We start from the raw sequence: 15,951 nt of genomic DNA on the forward strand, positions 1-15,951 counted from the left end.
CATATGAAAACGTGTAATCATTCTGATATTCTATTGTCAAATTAAACAGTGACCTGCCTTTATGCTATAAAATTAGCTGTTCAGTTGATTGTGGTCATCGCCAAATAAATGGCTATCTTCCCTGGCTAGTAGATCAGAGACTTGTGGTGTGCATCTACATATGATGCACATATCTGATGCAAATCTGACTAAGGTTGCTTGTTTTTCATTGTTAATGGTGGTAAACCTGTAATCATCTGATTCATGATAGATGACATATTTTCTCCTTCTTAAAACCAATGATGCATTCCCACTTGATCATTATGATCAACTGTTAGTCAATTGGACAAGAATATCTGAGGTTTCATAGACAGTGCTTTTCATGCAAACATTTTTATGAAGTCTGTGGTCCCTACTTTGGTTAATTCTGGATTAGATGGAGTTTAAGGTAATGCAGTAGAGATGTAATTCTGAATGAATTGGCTACAGACTATGGATTATGTAAAGCTTTTAATTTTATTTAGCAAATTTCCTGAATGAAATGGTTTTCCAGTAAAATACATTACCAAGAAAAAATGAGTCAATTGACATTCCTTTCAATTTTATTAAAAAATGTTCATATGATTTCTATATGACCTGAAAGTGTTCCTGCTAGAGTACAGATATTTGTCGTTGTCTGCCAGATGATTATATTGACATTTAGATGCCGACAAAGGATAAAAAGCTACCCTTTAAATAATAGATGTATTATATATGTTTATCTCTTGTTTTGCTTGTTTAGCTCCCAAAGTTTCGAATTTTTCTGATAGCACTGATTGTGTAACCTTGGACCATCCAAGGGACATTTTCATTTTGGAAAATAGCTCTCAGAAAATTTTTTAAAAAGTGTTAAGTTGCTTGTGTTGAATCCATTTGCTTTAAGCAATTCTTTAGACTTTTAATAAATGCGTATGCACTACTTAACTGTGTCTTGTCTTTATCTAATCATGCAATACGGTTTTTCATTTCTTATCATTTTTCCTAGGTAGCAGGGATCAAAGGCATATTGCTGGCTAACAAGAAAGTAGAAGACCAAATAAAAACGTTCATCACCTATAATAAAGGAAGAGACTGGCGTTTGCTACAGGCTCCAGATTCTGACCTTAGAGGGGACCCCATTCACTGTCTGCTGGTCAGTGATGGAAAATTTCCAAGCTCTAATTTTTTGGGTCAATTTCCCAAGCCCAAGTAGAAAACTTATTGATTTCTATGGAATGTTTCCCTGAAATTCAACCCTGTGCAGTTAATGGTTCCCTGTTCCTCCCAAAAAAATTATTCAAGGAAACATTATGAACATTTAATAATAGGCTGTGAATTTATCTTAAATGTCATTGCTTTCTACAGAAAGAGGGCCTGGAAAGATTATTATTTAATTATACAGTGCTGTTTCCAACTACAGACGGCAAAATGATTTAGTAATTCTATTCTCTAAAGTCAAATCGGAAACAAATTTTATCATATGATCTGAACACTAGCTGTCATTGCAACTTTCTTTTCAACTTGAAAAGAAAGCTCTTGAATAATGCTGGGTGTCTAGCAAGTTTCTAGAAAAGGAGATTTTTATGATTATTTCCATAATATATTCAGAAACCAGAATGCCTTTCATGTTACCTTCATGTGTAAACCCACATAAGCAGCAATAATGATTTATTTTTGGAAGTGAATTGTTGGTGTTAATGTTGTTGGTAGGGATGATACTATTTTTGAATGAAGAAAATTTGAACTTTGATATCAAGAGGATAGATTAGTCTACATCCTCAAGGTCGATTTATCAACAACTATGTATACAATTTCTCAATTCTTTCAGCCTTTCTGTTCCTTGCACTTACATTTGCAAGTCCCTGAAAACCCTTACACTTCAGGCAGTATTTCAAGCAAAGAGACAGTCCCTGGACTTCTGGTTGCTACAGGTAAATAATATGGCTTTATTTAATTGTTCCTGTTCTTTTCAAATATATGCCTGCTTCCCAAGCACAGCTGACAGAATAATGTTAGCTGCATTTGAACATTTCTGGGGAAGAACAGCTATAGGCAGAGCTTTGTTTATTTATTTATTATTTATTTATTATTTTATTTAATTATTGAGTGCCTTCAAGTCAGATTTGTTTTTGTTTTTTTGTTTTTTTACCTTTGGTGATGATCTGGACAAGTCCCTGGAGTTTTCTTGCAAGATTTTGGAAGTGATTTTCCAGGGCCTTCTTTCTAGGGCTGAGAGAGAGTGACTGGCCCAAGGTCATCCAATTGGCTTTGGGCCTACAGCAGGACTATAACTCACCGTCTCCATTGGAGAGTCTCCAATCTTTATATGGCTACATTTCCAGAAATATTTAATTTATTCATACACACATACATTCACTCACTCACTCACTGTTGATATTTCCTCCAAAATTCCTGGTTTGAATACCAGGAGGTATTTCCCAGCCTATCCATAACTGGAGTTCTGCTAAAGCTGTTCTACAAATAACTTATTTATTATAAATGCACTATCTAGCAATAAAGTTTGAAGTTTGGCCAATTTTGTTACCCAAGTATGAAATGTCCAGTCTATAGAGATGTTCTTGGTATCTATTTCATATTATTTTTGGTCCCAAATTATGATGATTTATTCTGGGTATTTTAATCTGAAAAATCCTTAGACTGCTGTATTTTTAACCGCTACCTGATTGCTATGGTTTTCGTCTATATTTCAGAGTTTTGTTAATTTTTTGCTGGAATCTAATCAAGGAACACATGTTTTAAACTAAATGTACATATATGTCTGTGTTAATGCTTGTTTGGAAATATTTCTCTTTACAATATGTAACTAATATATAAAATATAATTTGAAGATACGATTTAGGGTAGGGAAAAAGCACTAAGGCTATCCTAATATGTCTGCCAAATTCAATGTCATTAAGATTGATTAGTATGATATTGTATAAATAGGTGACATACAAGTAAGAGTAAAATTTTAAAAAATATTTATGGAATTGTGGTTCGTAAATTATGGCTGAATTTTGAAAAAAATCATGGAACCCAATCACTTGGTTGCAGCCAAAAGTCAATATATGCTGAGCTCCAGGATTTTCCACAAATATTTTTGTGGGTTTCGGTTATCCTAAATCTTTCCCCTATGGAAATAGAAATAAAACTCTGGATTTGGGAGAGTTTTAAAACACTGTAGTTGCTGTATAATTGCACTAGTGGTCATGGAAACATCCAGCTGATTATGTTAAACCTTTATCTGGATAAATTTTTCTCTATCCATCTATCTTGCCATCTCTATTATTTTTTGTTCTCTTTGAAGATTCTTTGCTGATCCTAATGTCAGGGGCAATTTCATTGGTCTACAATGAGAAAGCCCCAGAATTGAAAGTAGCTAAATTTTACCAGCATTGGGTCACTAATAAAAGAAAATTAAGTCCTGAGTATTAATTGGCTCCAGTTTCCAAGATACAGCTTCAGGTCAAAATTGCATCAAAATAATTCAAAATTACAAAGGGGATGTGCGATTATGCTCCATAACTTTTCTTCAAAATGTGATATAGCAACAAGAATGATGTCACATATATCATTATATATTTATTTTTTTATTGATACCAATAACATAACTTTTCTTCTTTTTTTTTATTGAAAAAGTTTTTCAAATACAATTTTCCCCCTTTCCCCCCCTCCACCCTAACCCCCCCTCCCCCTCCCCTCCCCCTGTGGCTTTTAGAAATAGTCTAAATGCGAGTGTAAGAACTGAATTTTCAGTGACATGTTTGCACCAAGTGCTTTATAGGACCTAAGCAAATTTTCTACATAGTTTTCATAGTTATCTGCCTTGCTGTTTTCCAAGTGAAGATAAATTTACAAATTTCCACGTGGTACCATTTTCATTGTTCTACCGTACTTTGTCAAGGTTATGGGGCATGATCATTAGACACCTCCCTCCCTTGTAAGCAAATATACTCGCCTGTATATAAATCTTTATTGTGAAATATTTTGAAAATTTTAGCCAACCAGCACCTTTATCACCTGTTTTCTAATTCATCTAATCAAAATATGTAAAATTAACACATTTTATCTTGGAGGTCAATAATTCCCCAAAATTTGTAGACCATTGTTATCTGTGAAATAGCATGAATCCATGCATCAAACTGACCCTTATATGCACTCCTCCACACTATTGTACTGCTACTTTGGCCTATTGGCCTGCATTGACTTCATACTAAAACAGCAGTGTCATATTGAAACTTGGACGTAAATCCTGGAAAAGTGATGTATACCACCACGGGTAATCTAAAAGCATTGAAAACAACGAGGTGTTTGTGCAAATGTTGGATATATTGAAACAATATGTTTTTATATACCACATATATTGGATTATGATATTATCATAATTTCTTTTGAGCCTGGCAATTTACAGAACACAGAAAGAAAATCTCTCCCTAATATTATTATTAGAGCCAAGGTGGCACAGTGGTTAGAGTGCAACACTGCTGGCTACTTCAGCTGACTGCTAGCTGCAGTTTGGCAGTTCAAATCTCACTGGCTCAAGGTTGACTCAGCCTTCCATTCTTCTGATGGAATTGGCAATAGTTGTACAGTACACGTGACTGGAACTTAAGAGTTATTACTCATAATTGTTGGACTGCTTTTTCCCTTATCAAAAAGAACTTGGAAACACTTTGTTGCAATATATTTGATATTCTGTGCTTTTCAACAAAGCCTATCTTTAACTGGTCACATGATTCTAATAACAGCCTGTAATAACATTAAATGCCAGCAGTGCCCAGGCCTTGATAATTAACCTGATAGCCATCATAGCACCTGTATATCTTCACTTGCCTGCTCACAGTAGGCTCTCTCATCAGGGTGGCCATCACCAACCAGCTTGATGCAGAGTACTCAGCATGTTTAGTTCAGCAAGAGATGTCCAAGGTTACAAAAAAAAATGTTGAATTGTTGTCACTACAGATAACTTGTATTTATACCTTGGCATGTGTTCTGTAATTTCCCAGAAATGTCAGACAGCTGGCATATTGCTGTTTATAGGAGCCTCAGCTATTATCCTATTACATTCATGCTCACAATAAATTTGCATATGACTGTTACATGCTCAGCCTTGGAAGTGTAAACAAATTTCTTTGACTATATAATTTGACTAGATTTGACTATTTAATTCTTTGACTAGATTAGCCAGTAACAAGGTAGTGGTATAATGCACATAGCTCAATCTAAGAAATAGCAATGGATTGATAATAGATTTGTCAGACTATCATTTTCTAATATGATATTTTCTGGATGAAAATGCATTATATAACTGTATTATATTATGTTATATAATTATATAACTAGGATTAATTAATGACAGGTGGGCTAAGACAATCATAGAATGAATTCTGCTTGATAAAAAAGCATCTACAAAAGAGACCTAAAGTAAGATGGAGCAACAACGTCAGCAAGTATGATGTCCAACTGGCAAAATTAAGCTCAAGACCTCATTGGTTAGAAACATGCAGAAGAAGCCTTCATCCTGCAATGAATAGATAATGGCTAGAATGATGATGATAACTAGGATTATCTGTTGTCCATGTTTCCCTTATACCAGTAATCTATATTAAAAAAGGCAAAGATACCTACAAGCTACAAAGTTCTCTATACAGTACAAACTTGTTAGATTTGACATATAGTGAGAAATTGGAATCAATTTAAATTGTGTGTTTATTGAAATGGAATCCTCTGAATTATGAAAATACACAGAAAAAAACTGTAATTTGTTCTACGATCATAGCTCAATCAAACCTTGAAAAAGAACTCCTTACACTCTTACACCCTTACACTTCTTGCACTCTTACGTTCTTCTTTCCAATCAAGAAAACTGTCCTTTGCTTATGAAGATGGGCAGAAGTTAACATTAGAAGAACTCCTTGACTACATACGTAGAAACAAGACTGCTGGTTTTCAGGCGAAAATTTTGTTTGTCTGCATTCTATGTGCAATGTGGTATTTCTTACAGGGATGCAAAAGGGATTGTACACCTGAAAACTCCATCAAAATCATCAGCAGACTCAACTGAACAGACAGTTCAGACAGTTTTAGACAGTTATTGAAATAAAATACATGGCATGCACCATAAATAAGCTTCTCTTTGCATAATTTATAAATTATAAGAGTGCCTTCTTTATTCAAGAATTCCAAAAGGAAAAGGTTAGTGATATTTTTTATTAAGCAATCACTAAATTAGTAATGAAATCCATAATGAACACGCCTAACAGAACTCTTATTTACTAGGAATCAATTTTCTCTCTAAATAAGAACATGTTTGATGGAGGTATACCAAAGATTCAGACTCACAACGAATGAATTGCTTACTGCTTCCTACCTATAATGGCCTATTTTTTAAAAAAGCAGATTTAAAAAGATGTGAAGGTGTGTGTGTGTGTGTTGAAGTTAGAGATGTGATTTCACCAATCCAAATATAAACAGCATCTCAAATACATGGTCTCTAAGGTATCCATAGAATCACCCATACTAGGAAAAATGAAAGGGAGAGAGCTAAATGGCTTTCTGTTGTTATGTTTTGCATCAATGCCAGAGTTTCAGGTTTGGACATATAGGACTAGGCAATATGTATATGGAGCACAGAAATTTGAATTCCAGATTTTCTTGACTTTCTAGTACATTCAGAAGCCTCTGATAATCCTTATAATAACCTCTGCTGAAATTTTATGCAAGTAACAATTCTTGAAGTTCTTGAAGTTTATTCATTAATAATCATCAATAATGAAATGATGCAATTTAATAGTTTCTATCAAGAACTTTTCATATGACTTTTTATATCAATCATAACCCTTAAATTGCAGATTTTTTTTTTCAATATGTATTTTTGCAAGTTGGCAGGCTGCACCTTTTATCACTAGTAGGAATGTGTCAAGATGCATCTGGGCTTTCATTCTTCATTTTCCAACATTAAATGTCAGATACTCAATTAACATTTTCATTAGTGTGTATTTGTTTTGCCTGCTCTGAAGTGATAAAAGTTGGGAGTTGACTTTATCTTCCTTTCATTTTTAATATAAAACAAAACAGAAGAAGCTAGTTTTCATTTAGTCATATTTTCTTATAGTGAAGTAATAACTTCCAAAAGTTTCCCCATCAGATATGTAATTTAGGAAACTTTATTTAAATTGAGTTGCAGATAGTTTCCTTGGTTCTTTTTCTTTTTTTCTGAGAATGAGTGAGGTCATTTATCAGTTTTGGGTTCAGTATAAGTAATACACTAATGATACCCAGTTATATATTTTCAGTGTTTGTTTAACAAAGAAATTAAGTCAAAGTTTTGAAGGTGTGCTTTGTTCCAAAAAACAATGAAGCTCTTTTAAGACTAGCGTAACCCCGTTGCAAATAAACCCTGGAATTACTCAGTGCAAACATAGATCTATGAGACAAATCTTTCAGTTAGGTAGCTCTACATTTTTATGTACTCATTCCTTTTATTTATCCCATCCTGGTCTTGCAATATTATCCAAATTAACACAATAGAAATTTTTAGATACAATTTTTCAATTGTTTTTCTCCTAGTGAAATATGTCATTCTTCTTAAGCCACATAGGAGCTTATTTGTATATATCTTCTTGCATTTCAGGCAATGTAGGTACAGAATTGTCATACACTGAGATTGGCATGTATGTTTCTTCAGATGGTGGAAATTCCTGGAGACAGGTAATTTTTTTTATCAGGCTCAATAAACAGTTTTTCTGTAATATATTTATTTCACATTTCTTGGAAGGAATGCACAGTTCATGCTATGCCTTTCTGATTTTCAGATCTTCGAGGAAGAATACAATGTATGGTTCCTTGATTGGGGTGGAGCACTTGTGGCCATGAAACACACATCAATGCCTATTCGACATCTGTGGTGAGTTTCTTTTCACTTCTACTATGCTCTTTGCTGAATAAAGGATTCTCCTATTTTGGCTTATCCAAAAGTAATTACTAGATGATTGTTTGCTGCTGATAGTAATAATGTTGCAGTGTATTTTTCAGAGGTATCCATGTTTCTTTTGGATGGATTGCTTTCTTTTGTTGGACATTTTTCAGAGGTTACAAAGAGCTTAGAATAGCAAATAAATTAGAATAGTGTAATGGGCTGAGGGAGTAACCTTATGGAATAGGAGAAAGAACCACAAGGTTCACTTAAATGAAATCTGAGTCCAAAGCAGAAATGTAATTTGAGAAAACATTGTAGACTCTATCCTCCCAAATTACCTTGACCCTCTTATAGATAAAGACAGGTACAGGAAAGGCACATGGTAAGATTCTGTCACTACTACAACCCTATAAAAAGATGGTATTAATATTAAAATATTTGTTATCCTCGCCTGATTAATTTCAAAGTCTGATAAAGACACCTGAATATATATATATATAGGTCTTTGGTTATTCGGGTCTTCTCCCACGTAAAATTGGAAGTGTCTTGGTGACGTTTCGACGAAGTCTCATTCGTCATCTTCAGGCTGGTGTTCTCAGCTTCGTGCTTCCAGGAGCAATGTGAGATCGCAGCTGTCTCTTCCTTTTAACTGCTAGTGGGGGTGTGAGCTGATTGGGTGGGAACTTGGCTGTGTTCTGATTGGGTAGAGGTGTGTTCTGATTGGTTAGGGGCTTGGCTGTGCTCTGATTGGATGGGGGGTTGGTTGTGCTCTGATTGGCTGGGGGTGTGTTCTGTTTGGGTGGGGGCTTGGTTGTGCTCAGCTTAGTCTGAGTTGCAGGGGGATTTGAGCTGGTGAACTGCGTTGTTGTTGTTTGGCTTCGTGTTTGTGGCCGTGCGAGCTCTTCATGGTGGGTGTCAGTCTGCTTCATGTATGGATTGGAGGGGTTTAAAGCGGCTAATGATGCAGCTGCGGTCTGGCTTCTGGTCCTTGGTCGTGGCAGCTTACAATGTGCTAAGCAATAGCCTTCATCCTTTTGTATATTTATACAAAGTCAGCTTATTGCCCCCACAACTGGGTCCTCAATTTACCTACCTTAGAAAGAATGGAAGGCTGAGTCAACTTTGAGCCTGGCGAGATTCGAACCTGCAGTAATTGCAGGCAGCTGGTCTTAATAACAGGGTGCTTTAGACCACTGTACTACCAAGGCTCTATGTAAGGGTCTTTGGTTATTCGGGTTTTCTCCCGCGTAAAATTGGAGGTATCTTGGCAACGTTTCGACGAAGTCTCATTCGTCATCTTCAGGCTGGTGTTTTCGGCTTTGTGCTTCTAGGAGTAATGTGTGTGATCACAACTGTTTCTTCCTTTTAACTGCCAGTGGGGGTGTGAACTGATTGGGTGGGAGCTTGGCTGTGTTCTGATTGGGTGGAGGTGTGTTCTGATGGGTTGGGGGTTTGGCTGTGCTCTGATTGGCTGGGTGTGTGTTTTCTATTTAGGTGGGAGCTTGGTTGTGCTTGGGTTAGTCTGAGTAGCAGGGGGATTTGAGCCGGTGAGCTGTATTGCTGTTGTTTGGCTTCGTGTTCATGGCCTTGCCACCTCTTCATGGTGGGTGTCAGTCTGCTTCATGTATGGATTGGAGGGGTTTAAAGTGGCTAATGATACAGCTGTGGTCTGGCTTCTGGTCCATGGTCATGCCTCATCATCAATGTGGGTTTGAGTCTGCTTTCTGCGTGGATGTGTGGTGGTTACATCCTGTGTGGCTCTCGTGAGTATGGGTCTGGTGTCATTCTTTGTGTTAGGGACTCGTTTGTCAATAAGGGCGGGTTTCCAAATGGCTGGTAGGCTGGAGGTATCATCTCGTTTATTCATGCTGTGTGGACGTTTTTCTATCTTGATGGCTTCTCTGATTATTCTGTTGTTAAAGTGTTCAGTTTTGGCGATAGTTCTGGTCTTTTTAAAATCAATATCATGTCCTGTGGCTTTGAGGTGTTGGACCAGGGAAGAAGTTGGTTCCTCTTTTCTGACTGAGTTCTTGTGTTCTTCAATGCCCACCCAATCAGAACACACCCCCACTGGCAGTTAAAAGGAAGAAACAGCTGCAATCACACACATTGCTCCTAGAAGCACAAAGCCGAATACACCAGCCTGAAGATGACGAATGAGTTGCCAAGACACCTCCAATTTTACACGGGAGAAAACCCAAAAAACCAAAGACCATATATATATATATATATATATGTTTTCTGAGGTTTTCGCGGGTGTTTGTATGTAGGTCCAATTTTACGTGGGAGAAAACCCGAATAACCAAAGACCTAGATATAGATATAGATATAGATATGTCTTTGCCCATTAGAATCATAGCAGTACATATATAATCATGATTTTTTTTAAAAAAAGTCATAGATTATATTGGAATGTCTTAATAGACTTAGAAAAGAAGCAGGATTATAACAAAATACTCTACTTTGCAGTAAGATTATGCAATGGCTCAGCAGTTAAAGACTCTGAACTTGCTAGCTGGAAAGCTGAAAGCCCAGGTTTGAAACCTGAGTGCTGCAAGATGGGGTGAACTCCTGTTATTGCCTCAGTTCCTGTTTGCCTAGCAGTCCAATAGCATGCAAATGCAAGTAGATAAATAGGTACTACTTTGGTGAGAAGATAACAGTATTCTGTGTGCTTCGTATAGTCATGCTGGCTACATGATCACAGAAAATGTTTTTGGACAATGCTGGCTTCCTCCTAAGAAACTGAGAACCCGCACCCTAGAGTCAGGCATGATTGGACAAGGGAAACCTTTCAACCCATTGGATTTCATAACCCCCCTTTTTATGATACATGGAATAATATGTATAAAACATATACAATATGTATATATAAACATATATATGTTTTCTTTTCTTTTCGTAGGCCTTTATGTGTATTTCTCTTTAGCCAGGTTCTTCCTACGTAAACCAAGATTTTTATGCAGCTCTAGTTCAGTGAAATCACAATCCACTAGTTTCTAGGCTTTTTTCAGGCAGCCAGCAAGCACTGTAAACTCTCCTTAGTCTCCCAATGGGCAGCAGGGTGCTTGCTGGCTGCCTGAAAAAAGCCTAGAAACTAGTGGATTGTGATTTCACTGAACTAGGGCTGCATAAAAATCTAGGTTTACGTAGGAAGAACCTGGATAAAGAGAAATATATATATGACTACAACAGGTTTGTCATGTTTTTGCTCAGGAAGTCTACCCTTCATTCTGCACCCTCACAGACATTTTATTTAAATGCCAACATCTGATTATAAGAATGGGAGACTAGTAGAACGACAAATGATGATGACTTGCTTAAGGCTATCTTGTTATTTCATTCTATTATATATCACAGTTTTTATGAATAGTCTTTCTGAACCAAAGGAATGTAGAAAACAGTGAGCAGCATAGAAATCCACCTCCATGTTAAATCAACTAAATCAAAATACAAAGAACACATTCTCATCCAACTCTCAAACTATCATCCTGCTTGTGTATTTGACTTTTTATTCACTTGAATTATAGCCTGTCCTTTAAAAGATTCTCAGCACAATTTTTAAAAAGTCAGTAACAAAAAAAAAAAAATCAAAACAGAAATAAGTCATATTGAGTATATGAAGCTAATATTCAGGCCCAGGACTGGAGTTTCCCTTGATTACACAATGAACACATGTCAGCAGAAGAAATTATAAGGCAGAAATGCATCTCATGCATGTATCTAACTAAGAAAACATTCTTTGGTTTATCTGATGAAATAGGATTATCTTTGCTATGGTGATGAAATAGAATTTCAATATGTACAATTAGCACTGCTATTTAATAAATTTACTTGATCTTACAGCAATAGCACTTAAACTTATACTGCTTTACAGGGCTTTACAGCCCTCTCTATGCTTTGCTTCTTGTAAATATTGCAGCTGCTGAAATTTTTTAATGAAGAATATTGTGGGGTCAACTGATTAGCTTTCAAGAGTTGATATTCTCAACACTATATGTGTGAATTAAAATAATCTTGATGAGGCAGCATGTATGTAAAAAGTTGAGAAACAATTTATTATTTAAATGATTTCTTACAGGAAAAAATGAGATTATATCACTTTTGTTTTTTCACTTTATTTTGATCTACTGATTCATATCCTGAAAACATTTTATTCGTATCTTGTATCTTGTATTTTGTAATCGACATAGCATTTTTTGTTGTTTCAAAAGCCTGTTTTCAGACAAACACTCACCAATGCTAAAAATCATCCAATATTACATCAGACTGTATGGTCAGTCTAAAATCCTCTTGAAGACCATAATTCAGTACCTTAAAAAAACCCGACCTTACTTCTCATCAGCATTCAATTAAGCTTCAAAGGAGATGCACTCTTCCTTGTTTATATACAATTTATGAAATTATTTTTAAAAGAACATAAAACTAAGAGAAACTAACACAGAATAAAGAGTACAGAGAGAAAGAAATGAGAAGAGATGCACACTTTCATGAATTTTTCCATTAAGGGATGTTTTGGAGGATTCATGACACAATGATTCAAAACAAGTAGATATTACTGATACAGAAAATTGTTCAAACCCAAACTTAAATTTTTGTTAGCTTATAAATACATTTAAATTTCCTTGTTTTTGTACACCACCCAAAATCATTCCTGCTGAAATCTGTATGAGATAGATAGATAGATAGATAGATAGATAGATAGATAGATAGATAGATAGATAGAAAGGTAGGTAGGCAGGCTGGCTGGCAGGCAGGCTGGCAGGCAGGCAGGCAGGCAGGCAGACAGATAGATAGATATCACAACCCAAAGTGATTATTTAGTTCACTGGGTTTCTTGTTGGGGGTGTGTGGTTACAGGTGGAAGCCATGCAGGAAATCATTTGGATTCCATTCAGATGTATAAATCCATGAGGATTCACAGGCTTTAGGGCTATTTGACTCATCCAGAACCTTGGTGATTTTATTGCAAATGTTTCATGACCCAACTAGGTAATATCATCAATGCTAGAAGGGAGTGGGGGTTGTAGAGAGGAGGAGGAGAAGAGAAGGAGGAGGATAACTGTGGGGTCTCTGAGCTGGGTGGATTTTTGCAGATATTTTATGACCCAACTAGGTAACATCATCAGTTCTAGAAAGGAGTGAGATTTGGGAGGAGGAGGGGGAAGAGGGAGGGAGGGAGGGAGGGAGGGAGGGAGAAAGAATGAATCTCTTTGTATCTCCATGTCATTTTTTTCTGAAAAACCTCAGATAATTGAGGAAAGATGATAGAACATAATTACCAACAAAACTGATAAAAATCAAAATTTCCTTCTTACTTGCAAGACTTTGAAAAGTAGAGTATTTTTCATCATCATGCAGCCACACGTGGCCAGAGATGGGAATGTGGAAAACTCATTAAGTTTGGCTGGTTATCATATGTCTCCCTCATTAGACTTTTTGAATTGGATTGGATTTTTGCTACCTAGTGGTAGACTTTTTTCACATTTTCTGGATTGATGAATGGGGTTGAGGCTGACAAGTGAACATTTTATTTAACCTAGTGAACAGTTAGCTACAGATGAAATTTAGTCTGCATCATGAGGTTAAAAAAAAGACATATCAAACAAGCTCAACATTTGTTTCCCATTGTTCTAGGAACATGAAATAATTTAATTTACAGGAAGGAGATCGAATGTTAGAAAAAACACTTTCTTTATAGAGCAATGCAATAGTGAGACTAATTACCTATACAATGGTGGGTTGGACAGTTCAAGATAAACATTTGTCAAGACTGCTTTAATTTGAATAATTGTAGTAAGCAGTAATTTGTTACCCCCAAAGTTCCAAAAGTAGTACTATGGTGTTTGGGTTGTTTTTTTACTCAGTCACTTCTGATTATTTGGATATTAAAGGACCAATTTAAGAGAAAAATCTGTTATACAGAACTTTTAAATCATATGATTTAAAAATATTTTCTCTCAAAATACACATTTACTATGCCTATTTTCCTCAAGTTATTTATTTTGAAATGCATTTTAAACAAAGAGTTGCATCAGGACATTTTTGAAGTGTAAAAGATTAAGTTTCAGTGTGTAGATTGGTTCATGAGGTGCGGATCAGATTTCATAAAGAACAGTGTCAAAAGCATCTTTTATTCAGTGGAAATATTTCTCCAACTTCTTAAAGGAAGTGTGTATTGGATCAAAGCTGCATATTTTTTTTTATTTGCTGGTCATCATTGTAGAAACTTTCACAATGAAATTGTAACACTATATAAACAACATCACAATATAATTAAATCTATGAGATTTTTCCATCTCATAGATTCCATATTTAAGATTCATATCCAGGAATGTAAAAAAAAAAAAAAAGGTGGTGGTCATTATTCATGCTGCAAATCTCATGATATTTTGGCATTATTTGAATAGATCTCACATAAGAATACATTCATTCATTCATTCATTCATTCATTCATTCATTCATTCATTCAGAATGCATGCATTTTCTTTGGTTATCCATCTCAATCAATGACTGGGTGGCTTACAATTAAGAATTAAGAGTTGTCCACATATGCCATTTAAAGATGCTACAAACATGTAGAAATCCTCAGATGCTGTAGCATTAATCGCTCACTTTGATACATATTTTATTTAGGGTTACAAATCTGAAAACGTTTATTTTATGGGACAACTGCATTTGCATTCATTAAAGTTCTTTTTTTTTATTCAAAAAGTTTTTTTTATTTTATAAACAAACAAACAAACAATACATAATCAATCAGTCAATATATCTTCTGAATACATCTTTTGTGTCTTCTTTTTGCTCTTCCAATATTTATCGTATCTTAATATTATCATTTCCTTTATTATGATATTTCCCCACTTTTCTTACTTCTCTATTAATACATTTATCTATCTTTTAATTTTATTGAAAATTAGACAACCATTTTATCTCCACACAACCTTCTACCCCCTCTTCCCCACCCCCACACCCAACTTCCCAGAGCAAAAACAGGGTATAGCATTAAACAAACATAAGCTAAAATATACTAACTTACTACAAGATTCAAAACTCCCTGAAACTCTTTAACTCCTCTTTTAAAAATTGTTCATCAGTTTCCCCTTTTAGAATTCTAATTTAAACATTTTAAATTAAATGCTTCTTTAAAGCATATCTTTTTAGAAGAAAAAAAATATTATTTTATATCCATTCAATTTTAAATTAACCATTTTAATATTTCAGTAAGTTTTTTTAAAAAAACACTTCAATAAAATATTCTTCAGAATATAACCTTAAAGATACTATTAATCCATTGAGTTAAATTATTTCTAACTCTTGAGTTCATTCTTCAAAATATCAATTTCAAAACTTTCAGAAAGCTTTAAAGTTAACCATTTTAATACCTCAGTAATTTTTAAAAAGCTATCCATTTTTAGTTAAACATTTTTACTTAAACTTAAAAAAAAATACTAATTTCAGTAGACTTTTCAGATTTATTATTAAAATCCTCCCCAAAAGAAATTAATCTTCAATTCTTCCTTTCTTTCTATATTTTTTCCAATCCTTTTTCTTCAATAATACTTTCTTTTTCAGCATTGCTCCTCCCCCTGCTTTTATAGATTTTATAGATTTGAAGCTGATGTGTTTAAAAATCATTCTCTTCCAAGAGTTATCTCCTTTAATTTGAAACCTCCATTTTGACTCTTCCTGCTTATATAATCAGTCACCTTAAAAATTGATTCTGTCTATAAAGCCAAAAATTGTCACGATAAAGTCTATCAGTCTGCAGGAAAGAGTCTATTTGCTGCTTTTCAGTTAACTGCATAGAAGCCTCTGCCAAACCTCTGTTTTCAGTGTGCTAACTTCCATCGTGATCCTGACAGCCACTTTTCCCTGCTCCAAAGTCAAATTAGCTTGATTAATTTATTCCCTTTTTCCAACCAGCAAATCATTGTTGTTCTCCAGATTTTGATTTTGAACAGTCCTTTCAATTGATTCTAATATAACAGAAGTATGAAAATTTAAAAGTTCTTGTAAAACATTTACAGTCACAA

General features: G+C 34.9%; 1 protein-coding gene across 1 annotated transcript in view; it reads left to right on the forward strand.

The window, feature by feature from the left end:
* Positions 1-15,951, forward strand: part of SORCS3 (sortilin related VPS10 domain containing receptor 3) — a 476,925-nt gene that overhangs the window by 378,956 nt on the left and 82,018 nt on the right. Inside the window, exons 10-13 of the mRNA XM_034440055.3 lie at positions 1,004-1,150; positions 1,826-1,928; positions 7,631-7,707; positions 7,812-7,903. Of these exons, the coding sequence (XP_034295946.1) occupies positions 1,004-1,150; positions 1,826-1,928; positions 7,631-7,707; positions 7,812-7,903 (419 nt within the window). The remainder of the gene's footprint in view (positions 1-1,003; positions 1,151-1,825; positions 1,929-7,630; positions 7,708-7,811; positions 7,904-15,951) is intronic.

This window comes from Pantherophis guttatus, chromosome 6 (assembly GCF_059756535.1).
Source record: "Pantherophis guttatus breed Tessera chromosome 6, ASM5975653v1, whole genome shotgun sequence".
NCBI classification, from domain to species: Eukaryota; Metazoa; Chordata; class Lepidosauria; order Squamata; family Colubridae; genus Pantherophis; species Pantherophis guttatus.